At 38.0% G+C, this 18074-nt stretch overlaps 1 protein-coding gene across 2 annotated transcripts in view; it reads left to right on the forward strand.

The window, feature by feature from the left end:
* The window catches only part of MYO5B (myosin VB), a 3346216-nt gene that overhangs the window by 3014015 nt on the left and 314127 nt on the right, over positions 1-18074 (forward strand). For both annotated transcript variants that reach the window (XM_044078265.1, XM_044078275.1), the window contains exon 29: positions 5171-5265. In XM_044078265.1, coding sequence (XP_043934200.1) covers positions 5171-5265 — 95 coding nt within the window. The remainder of the gene's footprint in view (positions 1-5170; positions 5266-18074) is intronic.

Raw genomic sequence — 18074 nt, forward strand, 5'->3', positions numbered from 1 at the left:
TTGTGACTTTGCTGACCCTTTTAAGTCTTCCTTCCTTAATGCACCAGTTGAGGCCTCTTCCCTTTTTGGCCCAAAAGTGAAAGACACATTGGCCAGGTGTGAGGAGGATGGTAAGATCCTGTCTGCCATGGGCATATGTTTTTCCACTCCTCAGCATCCATACTCTAAGAACCAGAGAAGCAGAAAGATGTGGCACAAGAAATCTCAGGGTCCTTTCCATGACTCACATGGTGAGTATACTCCACCAGGCAGAGGGGGTAACTCATCTGGAAGGCACCCTTATGGGGGCAGAGGGGCTCTTCCTTCCTTAATGCACCAGTTGAGGCCTCTTCCCTTTTTTGGCCCAAAAGTGAAAGACACATTGGCCAGGTGTGAGGAGGATGGTAAGATCCTGTCTGCCATGGGCATATGTTTTTCCACTCCTCAGCATCCATACTCTAAGAACCAGAGAAGCAGAAAGATGTGGCACAAGAAATCTCAGGGTCCTTTCCATGACTCACATGGTGAGTATACTCCACCAGGCAGAGGGGGTAACTCATCTGGAAGGCACCCTTATGGGGGCAGAGGGGCTCCGCAGAACCAGGGCTCCAGAGATTCCGTCTCTGGACAACCCTAACAGTGCTCCTGAGGAGCAGCCCGATTTATTTTCTCCGGAAGCAGTCGGGGGACGTTTTTCCTTCCACCTTTTTGCCTGGCTAACGATAACAACAGATCTGTGGGTGCAGTAGATCATGACCAGGGGATACCACGTCCCATTCAGACTTTACACAAGGTTACCAAGTCATATTCCTGACGTTCCACCCAGTCAAAGGGAAACAGCAGTGCTAGAAATTCAAAAGTTGCTTCAAAAAAGAGTCATCCAGACAGTCCCACCAGACCAAATAGGATCCGGATTCTACTCAAGATTCTTTTTAGTGCCAAAAAAGACAGGGGACTGGAGACCAATTCTGGATCTCAGCATCCTAAACAAATTTGTCAAACAGGAAAACTTCTGGATGGTCATGGTTTAGTCTATCCTCCCTTTCTTGGAGAAAGACGCTTGGATATGCTCAGTCGATCTTCAGGATGCATATTATCATATAAAAATGGACAAGTGCTCCAGAAGATTTCTTCACTTTCGGCTAGGGGCCAATCACTTTCAATTCCATGTGCTGCCCTTCAGATTCTCTACAGCCCCCAGAGTGTTCATCAAGTGCATGGCAGTAGTAACAGTTCACTTGAGACTTCAAGGATTCTGGGTGTTTCTGTATCTAGACGATTGGCTCCTCACCACCCCCTCCAAGAATCTACAGGAGCTAAACTACACACTCAAACTAGCAGAATCTCTAGGAATCTCGGTAAACTGGGGAAAATGAAACCTGATTCCCCCTCAATCCTTAGAATTTATTGGGGTGATTTTCAACGCAAATGCTTGCCTGATTTCTCTTCCAGATCACAGGCTACACAGAATAAGATCCCAGATACGAGTGATACTTTGTCAAAATCTAGTTCCAACTCAAACAGTACTCCAACTCCTGGGTTCCATGGCTGCATCTATTACCATAGTGCCCTTGGCAAGACTACACATGAGAATTCTCCAATGGTTCCTTCTAACTCAGTGGTTTCCCTTACAACATCCCTTGTCCTTCCAAATACGGATAGCTCAGCGATCCAAGCGGGATTTTATGTGGTGGATTAAGCCAGATGAACTACAGTGGAGTCGCCCCTTTTACCCACAACAGCCCTGGGCCACAGTGACTACGGATGCTTCCCTGATAGGGTGGGGGGGGGGCTTTACCAGTGAAAGACGGTCCAAGGCACTTGGTCAGACATAGAGGCCCGTCTGCATATTAGTGTCCTAGAATTGAGGGCGGTGCTTCTAGCATTGCAAGCATTTCAAACCATACTTCCATCAGGGACTATTGCTATTCAATCAGGCAACATGTCAGTAGTCTGGTACATCAACAAACTAGGGGGAACCAAGTCCTACCCATTGTGTCGAGAAGCCATGAGAATTTGGCATTGGGCGATAACTTCCAACCACTTTCTGATTGCAACGCATATTCCCAGGAGTTCCAATGTGATTGCAGGCAAACTGAGCAGATGCATCCTACTGCCTCATGAGTGGACCCTTAATCCTATCATTGAGATGAAGATCTTCAGCCACTGGGGCTAGCCTTGCTGCGACCTATTCACATCTCCAGCAAACTACAAATGTAGTAGCTACTTTGCCGTAATTCCCCCGCAGGGGGAATCCCCGAGGGAACACTCTGATTCACAATTGACCCACGGGTCTTCTGTATGACTTCCCTCCCTTTCCCCTGATCTCCCAATTTCTAAAGAAAGCCCTTCATCTGAGAAGCAAAGTAATTGCTCCTTACTGGCCACGACAAATTTGTTTTCCCTTCCTTTGGCCTCATTTAATAGATCGCCCATGGATTCTGGATGCAACTGCAGATCTGATCTTGCACCCACAAGGGTTGTCTCACCCAAACACCTCCAGTCTCAAGCTGACAGCTTGGTTTCTCCACTTCCAGTAATTGTTGGGCAGAATAACCTTACCTCTCCAGTGCATGATATCCTTCTGGCTTCACATAAACCATCCACCAGGAAAATCTATCTCAGTAAGTGGAAAAGGTTCCTTATTTGGTCCCGACAAAGACAATAAGAACCTTGTTCAGCCCCTGTTAATGTGGTTTTGGATTATTTATCAAGTCTTCTCCATTCAGGAGTAGCAGCTTCAACCATTCGAGTACGCTTAGCTGCCATTTCAAACTTCCATAATGGGTTTCTAGACTCATTTCTAATCTCCCATCATCTCTGCAAAACGTTCTTAAAAGGTGTCTTGCATATTAGACCACCCTTCAAGGAACCCATCAGTCCTTGGAATTTGACACTAGTACTTCAATCCCTGACACGTTCACCTTTTGAACCTACTTCCACTTGCGACCTTAAGTTCCTGTCCTGGAAATCCCTATTTTTGATAGCTGTCACATCAGCCAGACACATCTCAGAGCTTCAGGCCTTGTGTATTAAATGCCCTTGCATGGTATTTCATAAAGAAAGAGTATCACTCTGGACCAGGCCTTTCCTTCTGCCCAAGGTTACCTCAGATTTGACAATTAACCAAGCGATTGACCTTCCATTGTTTTCCCCAACTGTTCAAACAAAGGAGAGTCCTATCTCCATTTACTGGATGTTCACAAACAGTTACATTTTTACCTGGAGAGAATGGTCAGTATGTAAATCAGACCAGCTATTCGTGTCCTATTCACGGCGGAAATTGTGAAACCGTATCTCAAAAGTAACCTTGTCCAATTGCCTGAGAAACTGTATATCCCTGATTTACCAATGAAATGAGATTCCTCTACCAAGCAAAGTCAGAGCACATTCTACCAGATCAGTAGTAACTTCTGTTGCTTTTCATGCAAAGGCTTCATTACATGATATTTCTGCAGATGTATCTTGGGTTACCTCTCATACCTTTATCACTCATTACAAATATTACAAATTGGATTTGGACTCCAGGGGAAGAGCGTCTTTTGGTTCAATGGTGCTCAGCAGCATTCTTCTATAAGGGTCTCCCAGAACTAAAAGTAACTAGGGACTCTGTCCCATCAGTAGGGAATAAATGAAGATTAACAACATCAGATAAAGAAGTTATGTTCTTCCCATAACGTTCCATTTGTGTTGTTCATCTTCATTCATTCATTACGTCCTACTCTCTTTCCCCCTCCAGAGGCTCCTGGGGGATTGAATTGGGCCCTACTCCTGCCTTCGGTTTTCTACTCAATAGAGACAGCCTCTGCTTTACTTATAACGGGCAAACTCAATCTGAGGTAACAGGGAGAAGGGCATTGTTGGTAAAAGCTTAGCTCAAGAGCTTTTTGGCTGGCATGAGCTTGTTACAAGGCCTACTCAGTTCCGAGGATGGAACTGACACCCATCAGTAATGAATGAATGAAGATGAACAACACAGATGGAACGTTATGGTAAGAACATAACATCTTTGTATGTTTGCATAGGATTACAACTTGTGCTTTAACAACTTTAATTTTTTTTGTGAAAATTATGTTTTTTTTTTTTTTTTTGAAAGGTGCTTTATATGAATGGCTCTGTAAGTTCAACTATATCACTTGGATATTACAAATAATATGATGATGATATACTACTAGTTTAAAAATATTTCCACACTTTTTTCATTGTTCATTCATCTTAACCAACAGGCATTTTGATTGTCCATACATCATTCAGACTGTCAGTTTCATAAGTGACAGAAACTCCCATCCAGGAAGATGAGACCATATTTATCCAGTAATTTAAACTGTGACTGTGTCCCTGAGAAAGTCATTACTGCACTTCAGATACTGGAGTTAAAGAAACGCTGAAAATAAGTCAGGTAGACAAATCCTGTTCAATCTGCCTTCCCTATAAGACAGCTTTCTGGTCATAGTGAAGTAAATACTCCAGTTTTCAAAGACTGCAGGAGTCAAACCAGTGTAGGCAGTGTAGTCATAACAAAATGGCGCTGGAAAACAAAAATTCAGTCAAATTTTGCCCAAAACATTTTTGCATCCCCCAGCCCAAACTGCTATATTACAACTCTAAAGTCATATTTATTGGGACAAAGGGAAATACATGCACTCACTGCTCTCTAAAGTTGCACAATCTCTGTGTTGTCATATGAAATCCAAGGAAGGGGTGACGCCCCTTCTACAACAAATGCCCATCAGTATCTTTTACTGAACAAACAAACTGGGAATGTCTTTATAACTGTTTTGATTTCAGGAGCAAGTCAAACAATACTGCTACTGATGTCTCAACAGACTGAAATTGCTAATCTGGCACTCAGTGGGGTCATTTTATTATACTCAGGTAAACACCTGGAAATGTTGAACTGTTGGGAGGTGTAGTGTAGCAGTGGTTTGGACAAACCTTAAACTATTGTATTTACTGTTTTCTGTCCTAACTTGGGTACTGTGTACTGGATGTCGGTAAACTGCCATATGGAATATATATCAGTAAATATCATGATTTGTGAAGCTGATGCTCTATGAGCCATAGTGAGTCACTGGTGTAATGCTCATAAATGAAGATGACTGTAGACCTCCTCTTTGTTGCATAAAAGGAGGAGGAACTCAAAAAAAGTGATATATATCATTTTTATAATAATAGGATATTGTTTTTGCAGGAAACGGAGATTAACGCTAGGTGGCCAAACAGTGATAAGCATATAGAAAGAGATGATGCTATTGAGGCGTATCATGGTATTTGTGAGACCAACCGGTAAGTGACTCTTGACTTATGATTGCATTTTATATATCAACATTTTTGTTGTATTTCTTATTGTTATTTATACTCATGAATACTGCACAAAAATTGTTGGAGTAAAAAAATACTAAAAAGATCCTTGCATTCTCCATTTGTATGGCTTGTGTTTTGCTTTTGTCTGTTTGAGTCCAGTGAACTGATGCTTTAGTGACTCAATGTTAATGTCAGAAACACTGTAGGCAATGATGCTGGGAACAGTAGTTTACATTTTTAAATTCAACGTGTATGTAATAAAAAGATTATACTCCAAGTTACAATTTCTTTTTAGACAACCACAGCAGAAATGCTGACCCGTTAAAACATCTCAACACAAAGCTTGGTGATTAGTATGAGGCATTTTAGATCTGGTTAAATGGAGATCACTTGAAGGCAGTGATTTTGGTTCTCTGTGGTTCCTCTAGCATCTGACAACAGTTACTCCGCAAATGTATTTTAAAAGGAAAATGAGGTAGAAATAGTGTTCATCCTTGAATTCAGAAGCCAATGCAGAAACCATCATTATCTAGTTTCACATGAGTACTGTGGTGGGCATTGTGATCTCTTAAGTCTAGTTTCTCCTGCTGACAAATTCAAAGCAACTTAAACACTTTGTTAAGACAGATTAGTAAACCAGTGAGTATTAATGTGTATTTTTATTAATAACATAAATGCAGTTGTGCTTGTAACATGGGGTATTTTTGTCTAATATGCCGTTTATAAATATGGAATTAATATAGTATCTTTATAGAGCTACATGTCTGCACATGATCATTACCAATTGCTGCCTCAAGCAAAATTCTTTACATTGTTTAGCTTAAAGTGAGATTTTTTTTTTCATACAGTTGGCCATATATTTCATTTTTATGAAAGTGTTTTTAGAGCCTATGATATATGCTTGAATATTTATATACAACATCAGTTATTGGGCAAATAAGGAGTCTACTATTCAGAGATTATATATGTTCACTATTATTTTGTGCAAGTTATTTTCTTAGTATTGTGATAGCTTTCAAATTATAACAACAGTCTGTAGACTAACATAAATACTTCCACATACACACAATAGGCAGCAGTACTATATTTGTAGGTCAGATTTACTCTTAGTCTCTAGCATAAGTGTGTTTTTTTGCCCTTTTAAGATGTCATCATCATTCAGTCTGATACAAGAAATGTTAGGCCTCATAGACTTACCATGGCAAATATGACTGTCAAGTTTTGAAGATTAGACCTCCAATGTTTAAATGACAGTTCATCAAACCAAAAAAAAATATTGGGGTCTGGACAGAAATTTGTACTCATCAAAATGCATAGGGAATTCGTTACAAACACCTCAGTGAGGTAAAAGCAAGATATCTAAAGGGAGACCACTTAAATATGTGTTCTGGTCTGCATTTTGAAGATTTTTGAAAACTGTGTTAGGAAACATTGACCAATCTTAGAGGAATGCCAGCCTTTTTGTTGCATATTTTGGAAGTATTTTGTTGATGTTCAGGACACACTTCTGGGACTGTGCATTCTTTATGTATAAAGCTAAGGTAAATCCTACCCCCCCAAACACACTAATATCGAGTGAGTAATTACCACTCCTTTCACCTCCCTTCCTTTGACACCTAAACTCCTAACTGATTCCAAGACTGCAAAGATGCAGAAAGGAACTATCCTTCTGTACCACTGGATCATCTGTCTTTTCATTTCTGTTCACAGCCAGCACTTTGCCATCATATTAACAGAAATGAAAATGAAGGAATTGTTATAGTGGACTGTTGGTGGAGATGGAGCATAAATACTGTTTCTGTCATGCTGAAAACTATTTTTGGTTTGTATCACTTGAGGCTACATCTTTTAGGAGATGAAGGAGTCCCTCCCTGCAGCTTGTATGTGCATTTAGTCCTTCTTCAAACCACAAAGAATATTTATTTATTGCTTTTGTTTATAATGAAAGCCCACCTGGGCACAGGTCCTCTTTTCAGCAGAAGCCATGGGAAAAATGCTCCACTTTACAGAATGAATAGAAGGCAATTATACAAGATTTACACAATAAATGTACATACGTACGAAGAATAGTAATGATATGACAGTTAATAAAAAATAAATATATAGAACAGTAAACAAACATACAGAGAATAGTAATGATATGACAGTTAATGAAAACATGACAGTTAAACAAGAATATTGTAAAATATTAGTTAATATCAAACTTACAAGAGTCTAGTTATTTTCAAATGGAATCAGCGGTAAATAGATATCGAATAGGAGTCAGTGAAGTAATTATAGGATGAAGATGGTTACATATTATGAAGGAATATTGTAAATGTCCAGGTGAAAGGGAGACAGTAGCGGAGAGGGGTAGATGACAGTCAGATAGTTAAGAGATTATGAATAAGTAGCTGTATTATATCCAGTTACTAAAAGAGTGGTGACAGTCAATAAGGGTTTAGAGATTATCAAAAAACATCACTTGTACAGAGCTGGTAACTCAGTAAGTAGAAATTTAGTTGAGTTTTAAATGATTTTAGGGAGCATTCTTGTTGTATTGCTAGTGGGATGGAGTTCCAGGATTTAGTGAGGTGCTGGGAGAGCAATGATTTGCGAGCAGAATTGTTGGCTTTGGATACATGTAATAAGTATTTGTCTGATGAACTTAGTAGCCTGGAAGGGTTATATATTTGTATGAGGTTGTAGATGGACAGATAGATGTTCGATTCCTACACAATATTGTGGACTTGTGGAAGTTGTAAGTAGGTTAAATAATGTGGGAATTCCAGCCACTGTAATTCCCTTAGGGTGGCACAGTGGTGGGTTCTATGTGGAAGGTTGGCAGAGAATCGTGCAAAGTGGGCAAGAGGAGAGAAGAGGCGATGTGTTTGTTTATAGTGTTTGAGAGGAAGGGTTTGGCTCTATAGAGAGAATGTAGTTTTTGGTGTAATTTTTTTCACTATATTTTGGATGTGTGTGTTAAATGTTAGGTTCTCATCAACACAGATGCCTAGCTATTTAGTATGTGTGACAAGTTCAATTATTGTTTTGTTGAATGAAGTAACTGAAAAGGAGGTTTTGTTGATTGTAAGCTGTTTGGAAGCAAACAGGATTAGTTTGGATTTACTTGGGTCTAAGAATTACTGGGCAGATGTCAGCCAGGTTTCTGTACGAGAGATGGATTCTTGGGTACATTCTTGTAGTTTGTTGATGTTTTTTTGCAATACAGATAACTGTGGTGTCATCTGGATACTGTGGCAAAAAACAAACTGAAGAAACACAGATTAAAACACAAGTGGAAGGCCCAAGGAAAGAAACTCCTGCAGGTAAAATCCAGAAGAACTTTAATCTAGAAACTTTTTGAAATAAAAACTTGTTTAAAACTGAGAGATAAGCGCTTTTGTTCATAAAAATACATGAACTTCATCAGATTGCTGGAAGTACACACACAATTTGTAACTTTTGTGTTCAGTCACATGACCGCCAAGCCCCAGGAAATGAAGCGTCATCTTAAAGAAGCCACCACAAAGAAATTCACAGTGTATAGCACTGAGTCTATTCAATTGACAAAATTTGCAAACAAGAAAAAACATTAAAAAAAAAAATATATATATATATATATATATATATATACATCACCTTTAAAAGTTATTAATGAATCTTCCAGTTTTTCAAACCATAGGTTTTGTCTCAGCCCCCATTACTGGGTGAATGGTTATGCTCTGAAGTGTTGTTCATAGAATCCCATGTGGAGAAGAATGTAAATTTTGAAAAAAAAATGGATGACTTGGACTATAAATTATTGAAAGTAAAGAAATTACAACTGGATAATGCATCTTCTTCTTCTTTCGGCTTTTTCCCGGTTAGGGGTCACCACAGCGGATCACTTTGTCCGCTCATGATTGGCAGTGAAGTTTTACGGTGTCGAGTTGCCAGCCCGGCGCCCAACCTTCCACAGAAGACACATACATGCACACACTCACACCTAGGGCCAATTTAGAGTGTCCAATCCACCTGCAGTATGTCTTTGGGATGTGGGAGGAAACCAGAGCACCCGGAGGAAACCCGCGCGACCACAGGGAGGACATGCAGACTCCGCACAGAAGGCACCCCAGCCGAGGATCGAACCGGAGAACCTCTTGCTGTGAGGTGGCAATGCTAACTACTGCACCAAATAATGTATTAAGGCACATGCAGTACCAAAATGCCTACATATGTGATGCTTCCCAACTGGTCTCATCCCTAAATCTCAGTTACATTATGAACTTGTGAATTTGTTTGATAGACATGGGATGGAGTATATGGATATGACTGTAAAATATAACAATAAATGAATTGATGAAATCATGGCTGATCTAGAAATCTTGAACAATTCAGTCATTCATAATTTTCAATATAAATCATTTAAGTATGAACATATCCACATTTTCAGGAGTATTGGTGAACAGATCCAAAATATTCATTCCCACCAAGTCAAGATGCTTGAGAGAGATAGACGTGAATACAAAGAAAAGAAGGTGTACCCCACCCCCCACCATCTGAAGCTTGGGGTACCAGATTTAAGGTCAATGCTAATATTCATGCTCGGGTGATGAGCAAACTGACCTGAGACAGGATGTGATGGATGATTTGTTGGAGGAGGAAAATGAGGACTATCTTTTAGAACATGGGACCACTCCAGTTCTCCGGAGGTCAGAAAGGATCAGGAACCGATACTGCACTCAGAACAATCAATGGAATAATAGGAATCTTCCCAGACAAAACTGGAATACAACCCAACAAAATTGGAGAGGAGCAACCAGGAGACAGAATGGGTGCCGGACCCCATGCACCACCATGATGAATTCTACTGGTGATTTCACTGTCTACAATTTTTCAACTGTTAATATTGATGCTTGTAATGGGGATTTATTTGTTCAAGGTCTAATTTTTGTACCTAACAGACACATGGATGTTGCAAACACATTCATGGATCTTAAGAAATATTCCAGAAAATTAAATTTCATGGTGATGTTTCAAAATGTGGGATCAACCATGCAACCATTAAGGATATCCAACACTTATAATCCCCTGATCCATCCTGTGATTAACTGTTTCAAAAAAATCTGTGATTTAGATATTCGCAACTTGGCATGTTTTGATGGCAAGGTAAGAAAGCATACTTTCAAGTACAATCTTTCTAGAGAAGAAACAGTGAGATTAAATGATTTACAAAGCAACAAAGAAATCAGGACCATGCAACCTGACAAAGGGGGGTGGACTGGTTGTGATGAATGTGTGTGATTATAATATGAAAATGAGGTCCATTTTTGCATCTGACACCTATACGGAGGTGTCTGTGAATGAGTACAATGTTGCATACAGTAGAATAAAGGCAAATCTAAATTACTTATTTATTGACCAACAAATACTGATGATTATAACTATCTAAATGTGATGCATCCTAAGATACCCCACATGTTTGGTTAGCCTAAGATACACAAGAACAAAGATCAACCACATATGCAACCAATTGTTGATGACCGTGGTTCTATCACCCACCCCTTAGCCAAATGTTTGGACACTAGATTAAAAAGTTTGGTTACACAAGAACCACATGTTTGCCGTGATTCGTGGGAATTTTTACAAAAATAAATGACCTTCCCTTCAAAGATACATAATCCTTTATCACTGTGGATGTCAAGGACTTGTATTTGGTCATTCCTCAAAGCTTAGGACTGGAATGGTTTTCTGAATTTTTGATTGAGAAGAATATACCACAAGGCCAAATTAATGTTTATATCAATTTATTGGAGGTTGTACTGTAAAATAATTTTGTTAAATTTGGAGGTGATTTGTTCTTACAGCAAGCAAAGGTAGCAATGGGTGCAGCATGTGGAGGTCTTTTTGCCAACATTATTATGATACAATGGGAGAAGAAGCTCTTATTTAACTCCCCTATTTTTGCATCATGTAGATTCTACACATGCTTTTTGGATGATATTTTCATCCTGTGGGATGGCAAAGCTCATGACATCCCCCATTTTTAGGCATATATTAATCAAACAGAGTTTTTTGCATTCACCTATATGAGTAATGATGTGAGCATAGCTTACCTGGATATATGGTTAGCCACGGACAACACAAGCAGAAGGTTCACCTCCAAAATTTATAGGAAACCCACATATTCGAACAGTTTTCTCCACTTTGACAGTTTGCAGCCTACAACACAGAAAAGGGCAATGGTCAAGGGCCAGTTTGTAAGGGTAGCCCGAATAACCACAGAAGATACTGCCTTTTGGGATGAGTGCATATTGCTGAAAAACATGTTTTTAAAAACGTGGCTATCCTACAATATTTGTAGACAAACTGATGCTAGAGGTAATCAATAAATGTGAGTCTCATCATTTTCAGCCACTTCTGGGAGGACCTTGAGTGACCACCCATGGCTGAGACCACAAACACAAACACAGAGACCTTCAGGAATTCTTTTATTGCAATCTGTTCTACTGAGGGTCTCTCCATTAAATCAATTCTAGAAAAGAATTGTTGTCTTCTCCTACAAGAAAATACCATTCGTGACTATGTGGGGTTGGGTCCACAAGTGGCATTCAAAAGAGGCAGGAATTTGAAAACAATATTAGAACACAGTTGGTCTTACCGCCAACATAAGCAAAATTCTGAATTTATGGGGGGGGGGTTGTTGCCCCTACTGTCCCAATATTCTGGTGTGCCATAAAATTGCTTTAAACAACCAGGTGGTTGCCATAAGAAACAGATTCAATTGTACAATAAAGGTGGTATATTGTGCACTGTGTATGTTCTGCCCCTGTTTTTACATAGGAAAAATGGAGAGGAGACTGAGGGACAGAATATATGAACATCTGTATGAAATCAGAATGAAAGAAGAGACCAATGCCCTCTACAAACAGATAAAATGTTACGCACACCACAAGTTTAAATTTTGTATTTTGGAACAAATGCCTTCCAACAGTAATGAAAGTCCATGGACCTTATTATTGGAAAAATATGAACTATATTAGCAGCTGCGTTTGAATGCCAGTAACTGGCCTGGTCTCAATGAACATGTTTCAATAACATGTTTGTTCAAGTTAAAAGCACTGGAATAATGAGCCCTGAAATACAGGGTTTATATTTTACATATTTTTACATACTTTGTCTTCATTTTTCTAAATTTATAGGGAATGCATTTTATAGTATTTTATATATATGGTTTCGCTTCATATACTCGAAATACTTAAATCCCAAATTTCAGCATTTCGAGTGCATGAAGCCAAAACAATCACAACACCAAAACCCCACAAAGCCGAAATCACAAACCCGAACACACATACACTACACCACACACAAACCACAACACCTACAGTGCAAAAAACATAAACACAACAAAACACCACACATACACATACCTACACTAAAGAAACTTATTTTTAATTTCTATAGAATATGCACCTGTGGCACGAGAAGATTTATGCCCGCATACCTGCTGAGAATGCTAGTTAAACAGCAGTTATTGTAAGTAAACACAAACTGACTCATAACTCAGGTCTGTTTACTTTTATTAATGTGTCATTGTGCAGTGTACATTAGGGAAAATGGACAGTGAAAGGCAATTAGGTTGGCTCATGTGAGAAAGAGACATCTGTACTCAAGTAACAGTAGAAAATGGCCATAAAAAGAGGAAAGGGCATTGCAGTATAGCAGGCAAGGAAATGACTTATAGTGACAGCATGGTAGACTAGGCAGTTGTGTGAGTAATATATTAATTGAAAGATCTACAAGTGACTGTCCATAATAAAGACTTTCGGAGTGGCCTATGAAGTAATATTCTGGGACACAAACACCTGACTTTAATGAACATGCAGTATGATTTTTGAGTAACTGGGTACACAGATTTTTACGAGGCAAAAATTACTAATTGCAACAAATGGATCAAATGTTATGAGACATCAATATACAGTGAACCCAGAAACAGAAAACTGCACCAATGACTAAAACCAAACAATGGATTCTTCTTCTTCTTCTTCTTCTTTCGGATTTTCCCGGTTAGGGGTCGCCACAGTGGATCACCTTGTCCGCACATTAATTGGCAGTGGAGTTTTACGGTGTCGAGTTGCCAGCCCGGCGCCCAACCTTCCACAGAAGGCACACGCACACCTAGGGCCAATTTAGAGTATCCAATCCACCTGCAGCATGTCTTTGGGATGTGGGAGGAAACCGGAGCACCCGGAGGAAACCCACGCGACCACAGGGAGGACATGCAGACTCCGCACAGAAGGCACCCCAGCTGAGGATCAAACCGGAGAACCTCTTGCTGTGAGGCGGCAATGCTAACCACTGCACCACCGTGGCCGCCCATAAAACCAAACAATGGATACAGTCCATTAAGTGATAAAATCCACAGAGTAAAAACTTCCAGATGTTGTACAGGAACAAGCTGATTAGCTAGGTACACTGATACCACACATAGTTTACTAAATCAGTCCATCAGTAAAATTTCCAAATAAAACACTATGAAGTCAAATCATTAGAAATATCAGTAAGTTTAGCATGGAATACAAAACTTTCAAGTTTAAGAATCATGCTTTCATCCTTCCAAAATATGTCAAGTACTTCATCAGAACTAATGGTTCAAAGGTAACCCAGTGATTAAATACACCAACAATTATCATGTGGTAAATTACACAATCCAAAACTTAAAGTAAGATAGATGTTTAAAAACAACTGTAGTTAAAGTATTTACTGTGAATGTCTCAGTCAATAATTAAAACCAATGGAATGTTGTAAATGTACCTAATATGTAATATGTTGACTATAATTGGAAATAAATAAAGCTTGATAATATAAATAATTAAACTCTGCAGTTTCTATGCAAAATCAATTCATTATATGTCAAACATTATATAAATATTTAGATAAATAAATGTATTCGATACAGATAATCTATAAAAATTTAAGTAAACCACTAGTCTTTTATCAAAGTTTAGCTGCTCTCAGATTTAAAACTCAATAAATTAACACATTTTTCATTAAGACCTGTTGGTGTACTAGTATTAAGTCTAAGTGGTCCAATTAATTCCTTGTATTCAGTAGTGGCCTCCCAGGCACTTCCTCTGGGGATAATCAGAATGGTTTCTGAAATACCAAATTTATATTTTTTTAAATCCACACATATGGCAAAAGGCCTATTTAAGGCATTGTTAGGATTTCATTTTGTTATATTATAATTGTGTTTGTATACTCTTTTCTTAATGGGTTTCTCAGTTTTACCCACATAACATTCTGGACATTGATTATATTTAGCAATGTAAAGTAAACCTGCTATGTTACAATTCCCATTCTGCAAAGTCACCGCAGACCACAAACAATTATCAAAAAACATACAGTCACCTGTATAAATATAGAGACACTGGTTACAACTGCTACATTTTTTGTCCCTTTTGAATGTACAAGGAAATTAGTTGAGTAAATATGTGCATCCCTTTCAAAAGTAGTTTTCAAGTTACTGGGAATGTTATAAACAAAATGTGTTTTTCCCCTGACATACTTAAACATCATTGTTTCCCTTCAAAATAGTCAACTTATGTTTAATAATAATTTTCACTTGTTTTGTACAGGTAGTATATTGTAAAACCATTGCTTTATTAAAAAAGTGGTCAGTTTCCTTTTTCATATCTATTTCTACTTTTACAGTATCAGAATCAGTTGTGGTCTTGTTAGTGTTAGTTAAACCCTTACAAAAAGTGGCTTATATTTTTTGCCCCATTCCTTCCTAATCAAATCTCCAACTTCTTTAAGAAGTTCCATTGGATAACCCCTTTCCAAAAGCATATCAGATACTGTATTAATTTCAGCCTCAAATAATTCCGTACTAGAGGTCATCCTTACCATCCTAATAAACTGCCCTTCAACCAAATGTCTTTTTATAGGTAAAGAGGTGGAAACTACTAAAATGTGGGTGTATGTTGGAAAACGTTGGTTTACGGTACACTATACAGGCAAAACCACTACTTGTCTTGAAAATTAGTGTCTAAATAATTAATTTTTATCCCTACAATATGTGTAGTTAAACTTAAAAATGGGTAGAAGTGTTAAAATATTCATTAAACTCAACCACACATTTTTCATCTCCATCTCAAATTATAAAAATGTCATCCAAAAAATTTGAGGCATAATTTGCAAAAAGGGTAGAATTTTGATGAGGAAACATACTTTCTCTCCCAAGTGAGTATAACTAAATTTACAGGTATGGGTTTGCATGCTTCATCCATTGCAACTCCCTTAATCTGCCTTTAAATTTCCCCTTCAAAGTAAAGAAAACTTTTGGCCAAGAATAATTCAGTAAATTCTAAAAGTAGTGTAACATCTTGGCTAGACAAGAAACCACATATAAACATAGATTTATTAAACAACTGTAACCTTTAGATTTGTAGAATACACAAAAAAAGATCCATCACATCAGTAGTCAAAAAGCTAATACTTTCTCCAAAGGCTTCTGTTTTCAACCTACCCAAAAAGTTCCAAGAATCTTCAAGTATTTGGAGCCATGAGCTCCCAGGATGGGAGTAAAAGGAGGTCTTGCAATATCCTTTTGAACCTTAGGAATCCCAAAGATGGATGGACTAAAGGGATCTCGGTTTTGAAAAAAAAAATGAAATAGTGAGTCTGATATAATTCCCTGGTAAAAAAGCTCTTCCAGAACTAGATCTATATTTCTGGAGGCCAAGTTAACTTCATTCCTAAACACCATAATGTAGCTGGCATTATTCTGTAAAACATAATGTTTCACTGACATAGTCTATATAGTCAAACAATACTACACCAACACCTCTGTCTGGTTTGGGTTTTGTAATTTGAAAAAGTATTGAGTATTGATCTTTCCTTGGTGTTAAGAGTATTACAATTTAGATCCAATTTTACTGCTGGCAAATTTGTAAAGATCTTTTTCCCATACTTTCTCAAATGTTGAAATAGTAGAATGCATATTAGGATGTCCAGTACTTTTTCCTTTTAAAATAATTCTTAACAAAAGAAGGGAGTTTCTTTTAAAAGAATTCTTAATAGAAGTGATTTCTCTAGCACCTTGTAATGACAGATTAAATTTATCTTCCTAGTAAATAATTTTAATTCAGTAATGGCATATGTAACATCATATTTATTACAAGGAATAAATGCAAACCCTTTTTCAAATAATGTGAAGTGCTTTAGTATAATATCCAACTGGCTCTAGTTAAAAATGTTATAGCCATTGTTTTTCATCAAAATACCCCCACGCTCAGCTATAATTTGATAATTAGGTGGATCCACCCAAAGGGACCCACCTAAGTGTTCATTCTCTCTCTGCCCCTTCCTCTTTTTCCCTTTCATTGTTCCATTGTTATGGAAGGTAATCATTCTGTTGTTAAGGTTTGTGAAAATCCACCCTGTTGGTATGGCTTACTGACCTCTCAGACCTTCAAAGCAAACCACTTTGCAGCTAAGCTATGTGTTAAAAGACAAATTATTGCATTATTGATTAGTTTGGCTTTCCCTTTTGCATAAATATTGCATCGTATCAGATTTTTCTTTCTTTTCCCATGTCCATTTTTCTTTTTTATACCTTTCAAAAATTATAGAGTTTGTTCTTTATATTTTAGCACTTCCTCAGTCACTTCTTTTTCCAAATGGCCCAAGGTTTCTTGGTCTCTGTAATGTTTTTCATGAATCTGTTGTATTAATGAACACAAATTTGCAACTGAAGCTTTTGACAGTTTTTCTTGTGAAAGTATTTCTCTTTCCTCTAATTTCTGTCTTAATCTTTTTGAATACCTTGTCTGGAAATTCCAGGCCTCTTCATAATAGCAACAGTACATAATGTTTTTTGTATCATCAGTAGTCTACTTTATCATCTTAATGGCTCTTTTTTGGCCTGTAAGTTTTTGTAGACTATTTCTTTCAGTAGGGGGGACTTTTCCCCCTGAGCCTGGCTTAAACCTATTGTAGAAATATTTACTTGTCTTGAGGATTCTACACTGTCATTTTTCCAGTCCTGGCACCAGTGGCCATACCAGGACTTGTGTACCTAGCTGTCTTTTCTATTTTTTAACCTACGTCTGTCCATGATATAAGCTATGTAAAATGCATTCTGTATATCAATGTCATCTTGGTGAGATTTTATAGACTTGATGATGAATTCAGTTCCAGCAACATTACTCTCCTTTGTTTGCTGATTTTATCATCTCTCCATATGGTTGCTCTCTTTTTTAATTTGTCCAAGACATTTGGGTATCTAATACCATGATGAGAATGGACCCCATTCCTAAGTCAATGTATGATTAAAGTTCATGAAGTTAGTATTGTTTCAATCTTTGATGTTAGCCAAAAGTGCTCTTTGCAGCACCAGCAATGTACCCAGAAATAACCTCTTCTGCAATTCATGTAGAGTTATTGGTAACATATCTAAATATGACTGTAAATTCTTTTTTTTATGAGACCTATTGCTCCAACTACTATTGGAACTGTCTGGTTATCCTTCTTCCACATTAACCTCCTTTCTGCCTGCAAATCCTAGTATTTTATGAACAGTCTTGCCACATTATTATGCCTTTCTGTATTCAGGCCTTTTCAATTAATGTATTACAAACAGAAATAAGTTGTGCGACTGTTTCCAATTCTGTTTTAAAAAACCTACATGTTTCTGGCTCAAACATGTTCAATTGACTTGGTAAACCAAAGTGCACGTAGTCCACTATCTTGGACCACCAATATTAACCTTTCTTCTTTTGGTTTGCAGTCATCTCTTCTTAACCATTCCTGCATCAGATCATGAT

This window comes from Protopterus annectens, chromosome 1.part1, assembly GCF_019279795.1.
Source record: "Protopterus annectens isolate FY-2018-M chromosome 1.part1, PAN1.0, whole genome shotgun sequence".
NCBI classification, from domain to species: Eukaryota; Metazoa; Chordata; order Ceratodontiformes; family Protopteridae; genus Protopterus; species Protopterus annectens.